The 6,504-nt window shown below is 27.0% G+C and overlaps 4 protein-coding genes across 4 annotated transcripts; 2 read left to right on the forward strand and 2 right to left on the reverse strand.

The window, feature by feature from the left end:
• Positions 1–184: 184 nt before the first annotated feature.
• Positions 185–843, forward strand: EHI_199110 (lysozyme, putative; the record flags this gene model as incomplete). Its single annotated transcript, XM_648202.2, has 1 exon — positions 185–843. The coding sequence occupies one exon, from the start codon at positions 185–187 to the stop codon at positions 818–820; it is 636 nt and encodes a 211-aa protein (XP_653294.1). The 3' UTR covers positions 821–843.
• A 522-nt stretch (positions 844–1,365) lies between these two features.
• On the forward strand, positions 1,366–3,091 carry EHI_199120 (Ser/Thr protein phosphatase, putative; the record flags this gene model as incomplete). The annotated part of the gene is made up of 3 exons (XM_648203.1): positions 1,366–1,493; positions 1,583–2,898; positions 2,958–3,091. 3 exons carry the CDS (start codon positions 1,366–1,368, stop codon positions 3,089–3,091), a joined length of 1,578 nt encoding a protein of 525 aa, XP_653295.1.
• A 74-nt stretch (positions 3,092–3,165) lies between these two features.
• EHI_199130 (uncharacterized protein) lies at positions 3,166–5,736 on the reverse strand (the record flags this gene model as incomplete). Its single annotated transcript, XM_648204.2, has 1 exon — positions 3,166–5,736. The coding sequence occupies one exon, from the start codon at positions 5,734–5,736 to the stop codon at positions 3,166–3,168; it is 2,571 nt and encodes an 856-aa protein (XP_653296.2).
• A 235-nt stretch (positions 5,737–5,971) lies between these two features.
• On the reverse strand, positions 5,972–6,439 carry EHI_199140 (uncharacterized protein; the record flags this gene model as incomplete). Its single annotated transcript, XM_648209.2, has 1 exon — positions 5,972–6,439. One exon carries the CDS (start codon positions 6,437–6,439, stop codon positions 5,972–5,974), a length of 468 nt encoding a protein of 155 aa, XP_653301.2.
• Positions 6,440–6,504: the final 65 nt, after the last annotated feature.

Raw genomic sequence — 6,504 nt, forward strand, 5'->3', positions numbered from 1 at the left:
AATTATAAGAAAAACGTATTGAAAGAATCGTATAGAATTCTAATAAAATCTAAAAGTACTAAATTTAAAGAAAATATATATTACCATGACAAATGGACTAAAAAAATATATAATAATTTATAATTTTAATTATTTTGTCGATATTTATTGAATATTTAATAAGACTTAGAACTTATAATTTTTTATGTTCGCTCTCTTTTTGTGTATTGCTTTAGCTTCTGCTAAATTAGGTATTGATGTCTCTCAACCAACATCTACATCATCATTCACTTGCCTTAGAAATAAAGGATTTACTACTATGGTTATTGTTAGAGCTTGGAAATCAACTGGTTCATTTGATACTAACGCTCCACAAACTCTTAAGAATGCCAATGCTGCTGGATTTTCAATTGAAAATTCTGATGTTTATTATTATCCATGTATTTCATGTGGTAATATGGCTGGACAAGTTAGAACTTTCTGGCAAAAAGTTGGTCAATATAGTTTGAAAGTAAAAAGAGTTTGGTTTGATATTGAAGGTACTTGGACTTCATCCGTTTCTACTAACCAAAATTATTTAATGCAAATGATGAATGAAGCTAGAGCTATTGGTATTGTCCATGGTATTTATGGTTCTAAATATTATTGGGGAAATCTCTTTGGATCATCTTACAAATATGCTTATGCATCATCTACTCCATTATGGTATCCACATTATGATAACTCTCCATCATTCTCTGATTTCTCATCATTCGGTGGATGGACTAGCCCATCTATGAAACAATATAGAGGAGATGTTTCTGTTTGTTCAGCTGGAGTTGATTATAACTACAAACCATAAACCTTTAATCTAACCATTTTATTAACCTCTTTTGTTTAGTAACGTTATCTTAATATTTTTTTTTTATAAAATAAATATCTTTTTTTGAGAAATATGTTATTTAAATAGGTTTTTTTTTTTTATTTAAAAGTTACTTTTTTTGGACAGAAATTTTTATAACTCATTTTTTGTTCATATTGGACGTCTTTATCCATTTTTGTATTATTTTGTCATTTTATTAGTTGCTAGTATCTTTTGTTTTTTCATAAGAAGTTATTAAAAAAAATTAAAATAACGTTAATACCATTATTTTGGATATACTTAATTAGTTTTGACTTTCATTCTTTTCAACTACTCGTTTTATTAACAGAGTAAAAAACAATTGATAAATTGTATTGTTTTAGAAAAAAGAAGTAAACATTATAATAGTTAATTATTAATAAATAAATAAATAAAAACTAAAGGATTGATCCTCGTGATAGTTTTTTTGTAAATAAGGAAAAATAATCAGAAACTAAGGAAAAGATTGGATTTTGTTGATCTTAAAATTTAAAGCTTTTTCTGTGATGCAACCAACAACAGAATCACCAAATAAAGTTGTTAACATAATACAACACAAAAAGAAAAAATTTGTTCGGCCTAAATTAATTAAATCCGAGTCTGTAGCAAGTTGCAAACCTGCTGAAGGAGAGTTGTTTGTTTTAAATGTTTATTTTATTGAACAAGCTGTTATTTAAAGTTTTTGATTTTGTATATTTGAATTAAAAAATATTAACCTAATAGTTTGAAAACACACCAACAATACACACCAGCTAATGTTGGAGAACGAACTATTCACACACATTTTTCTATTGAAACACGACCATTACAAAAGAATATGTTATTTGGAGATGACGGAAAGATTAATATTGGATTATTAAGAAATCATTTTTTTAGAGAAGGGAGGTTATCTATTGACTGTGCTTTAGAACTTGTTAGAAAAGCAAAAAAATTATTATTGGAAGAAGAAAATATGATTACTATTGAAGCACCAGTTATTGTGTGTGGAGATATTCATGGACAATTTTATGATTTGCTTACAATTTTTGATATTACTAAACCTATTGAAAATAATAAGTACGTGTTCCTTGGAGATTATGTTGATAGAGGGGATTTTGGATGTGAGGTTTTATTTTTTTTGATGGCTCATAAAATTAATTACCCAAAACAATTTTTCTTTTTAAGAGGAAATCATGAAAGTAAAATGATGACAGAAAGTATGACTTTTAATTTAGAGTGTGAATACAAATATCACAGTATTGAATTATTAAATGAAATACATGAATTATTTGATGCTCTACCATTAGCTGCTTTAGTAGAAGGAAATTCTCTTGGAAGGTTTTTCTGTACTCATGGCGGTATTAGTCCATTTCTCACTAGGTTATCACAGTATAATGAAATTAAAAGAGTACAAGAACCTCCATCAAGAGGACCAATGTGTGATATTTTATGGTCTGATCCTTTGGAAGAACCACAACACCCAGAAACAATGGAAAAAAGAAGATTGGACGCATGGCTTGCTACTGATTTTGCAGACAACCATTTGAGACAAACCTCTGTATTATATGGACCACGTGGGTTACTTAATTTTCTTGAAAAAAATGATCTTATTTGTGTTGTTCGTGCACACCAAGTAATGGAGGATGGATTTAAATTACATTATTTCTTACAAAACACTGATATACCACCGTGTATTACAGTTTTTTCAGCGCCTAATTATTGTGATATGTATCAAAATAAAGCATCTATATTAAAGATTAATTTAGAAAATATTTGTTTTGAGCAATTTGAGTATGTTGATCATCCATTTAATTTCCCTGATTTCTTTGATTGTTTCAGCTATTCATTACCAACAATGATGGAAATGCTTGTGAATATATTATCTGAGCTTGTGGTTGCAGTTAAAGAAGAAGATGAGTCTATGCTCACACCAGAAGAACGAAAGTCAGATGAAGAATTAAAGAAGAAATTAGAATTATATAAACAAAAAACAACCGATAAAATGAAAGAAAAGGCTGATGTTTTAAGGTTGAAAAAAGAAATTAAAACAACTCAAAAACGTTTGTTTTTTTTAATTATCATTTAAATATTAATAAAATTAAAAACTTATATTAAATAGTGAATAAAGAGTGGTTTGATAAAGTATTAAGAATTGACTCTAAGAATGAAATGAGACCTAAGCGTTTAACAAGAAAATTAACTTCAAGACCTGCAAACATGAGAACTGTTTCAGATACTAATATTCTTCATTAACTTTTTACTTTTAAATTTGTGTTTTGTTAATTATTAAAAATAAATAAAAACGATAAAAAAGTTAATACCTTAAACTAGTTTGGATTTTTATAAATACATTTATAACCAATGCAAATACTTACCACCACAACAACAATACCTGTCACAACAATTAAAGGATTAACAAATGATTTACTATCATTCTGTTTCAAAATGAGTTGAACATCCTCGAGAATTTGTATTTTTTCAGATAACTCAGCAAATAGCTTGTTTATTTTATCTTCAACACTTCCTTTTCCATTAAGTCTTTCATTTAATGCACGCGTAATAATATCTTTGAATGTGTTTTTGTTTTTCTCAAAAATAACTAATTGATTAACCCATGTTGATTTTTGTTCTTCATTAATAATTTCAACACTTGTTTCTAATTTCTTGATTAAACCCTTCTTTTTTTTTTCAATTGCCTCTTTCTCTTTCTCAAGACTATTTTGATTTTGTTTAATTTGACTTTCTTTTTTTTCTAATTCTTCTTTTGTTTGGTTTATTTGTTTCTCTTTGTCATTAACTTGTTTTTCTTTATCATTAACTTGTACCTCCTTCTCATTAACTTGTTTTTCTTTATCATTGACTTGTACCTCCTTCTCTTTGACTTGTTTTTCTTTATCATTGACTTTTTGTAATTTAGTTTTATGCGTAGTTTCACGGATACTATCATTTATGATGGAATTATCGATAAGTATTTTTTGAGTTTTTTTGATAGTTTGCATTAACATGTTTTTGTCTTCAAGATAATGTTTCTTCAGTTCATCAACTTTGTTGCTAAGAGGCACTGTTTTGTCTGGTCTTTCTTTGACTAAATAACAGTCACCGATTTCGTTATACCCCCAATGTTCCTTTTCCTTTGTTTTTAAAAGATATTTGTCTGTATTAAGCATTTCCATAAGAACAGAAAACTTTCTTCCACTTGGATGAGTGAAAAATTCACAACCTTTGATGTTGATATATAAGTCATCACCTTCTCTCCAACAGTATTTGTGTGGGAAGATTCGAATAGTAAATGTATAGTCTCCAACCTTCACTTGTTCATTGTCTTTGACTCCTGTGTGAATAGGAACATGTAACTCTTCCGTTACCAATCCATGATTTAATTGAATACGTTTTTTCGTACCTAAAAAACTTTCTTCTAAAGGAATCCAAATAGTAAATGTGTTTATTTCTTTTTCCATTTCATCAATAATCTTTAAGGCAGTGTTTATTTCATTCTGAAGTGTCTTTGTGGTAGTTTGTTCTTTAGCAAGTTCAGATGTAATTGTTGTATTGACTGTTTTCATTTGATTTAATTCAGCATTAACATTTTGAATTTCTTTATCTTTTTGATTAATAATTTCTTGTTGTGCTTTTTCATTAGTTTTTGACACTTCAATTAATTGTTTATTTTTTTCTTTAATATCTTCATTTTCTTTTTTAAGTTTTTCTCCTGCTTCTTTCATCACAACAAACTCCTGTTCTTTTTTGGATAAATGTGTTTGAAGAGTTTCGATTTGACTTAATAATTTCTTTTCTTTTGTTTCATTGTTTGTAATTTTTTGTTTTAATTTATTTATTTCACTTTTCTCATCCTTTAATTCAATACTAAGTTTATAGTCAATATTTTCCTTTTCTTGTTTTAATTGATTAATCTTTTGTGTTAATACTTCTTTTACTTCTTTTATTTCTTTTTCTTTTTGTAATTCAATAGCTTTTATTTCTTTTTTATGAACTTCTTCCTCTTCCTTTCTTTTCAATTCCATTTCTTCAATTTTTCTTTTCAATGGTTGAATCTCATTTCTCATCTCATTTCCTTTTCTCTTTTGTAACTCTTCATTTTCTCTTTTTAGTTGTTTAATTTCAGTCTGTGAATTTTTTTCTGTTTCTTCTTTAACTGCATTTAGTAATTTTTTAAATGATCGAGTTAATTCTGCTTTTGCCATTTCTTTGGCATCCTCTTTTTTCTTAATTTCTGCTTCTAACTTCTTACTTATTTCTCTATTTGTCTGTTTTAACTCTTCTATTTCTTTATTGAACTTTTTTTCTGTTTCTTCTTTAGTCTTTTGAATTTTAACAACTTGACATTTTAACTCATCAACTCCTTCTATTTTCTTTTTCTTTTCAACTTTTAATTGTGCTTCTAATGTTTCATTCATGTCTTTCAATTTAAGAAGATTCAACTTTTCATTTTCTAGCTCTTCTTTTAATTTCATCATTTCATCAATTGCTAAATTTCTTTCATCATCAGCTTGTTGTTTCTCTTCTTTTAGTTTATTCATTTTGTCTTCAAGTGACTTCTTTTCAATTTCAATTTCTTCAACTTGTCTTTTATGGATGTTGGCTTCACTTTCTTTTTTCAGATATTGTTCTTGATAATACTTCTTCTCCCTATCAACACTTTCTCTCATAACAGAAATTGCACTTTTTAAGTTGTTATTTTCTTTTTTAATCTCATCTCTAGTTTGTATTGTTTTGTCAAGTAATCCTCTGCATTGATTTTGAATATCTTGTATTTTTGTGTCATAAAGTTTCATCATCTCAATTTCTAGCTTTTTAACTTCTTCAATATTACTAATATTTTCATTCAACTCTTTAAATTTAAGTATAAATGGGGAATTTTTATATTCCTTTAAATCCATGGTATTTCTATCAATAAGTCAGTCTTATATTCACATAACAATTAGATTTAATACAAACTCTCCTGACATTGTATTTATGGAATTTATAAGTAAACACCTTTTTACACATCATTGCCACTTGTCTTATCATTTTATTAATAACTCTTTTATTATAAAAAGTGATTTAAACATCATTTTTCATCTTCCTTCTTAAATTTTTTGAAATTCCATATAACAGAAAAATTTTAATAACATTTCAACTAATTTTCCATAGAAATTCTAATTGTTTTAATTGTAAAATTTCAATCACACTTTTCTCTTCAACATATCTTTCGCTTGTTAATGAATTAAATGAAAATCTTTGACGTTTTCCTTCCCATAATTTAATAAACTTATTTTCTCCAATCTTTTGATTTTCTTTAGTAATCATTCTCTCAAATTTAATTATTGATTTTTGTGTTCCTTCAACTATAATCAATCCTTTGTAATCAGTGTATAAGATAACTCCTTTCATAAAAAGTTCTTTGCTTTTGTGACGACATTTGTTAATCATCTTTTCATCAATTGATGTAAATTTAAATCCTACCATAAAAATTCCTTGACTCTCAATGATTTTATCGTTTTTTTCTTTCTTTATTCTTTTCTTTTCACTTGGTGTTTTCATTCTTTCATGATTTTCTCGTTCATGCTCTTGTCTTCTAAGTTCCATTTCTTTTCTTGCCATTTCTTCTACTCCACTTGGATTAGTCACAATTTCTTCTGGATAAAGTTTTGCCCATGTTTGATATT

The sequence above is a fragment of the Entamoeba histolytica genome, genomic scaffold (genome assembly GCF_000208925.1).
Source record: "Entamoeba histolytica HM-1:IMSS scf_1104750519283 genomic scaffold, whole genome shotgun sequence".
Taxonomy (NCBI): domain Eukaryota; phylum Evosea; order Mastigamoebida; family Endamoebidae; genus Entamoeba; species Entamoeba histolytica.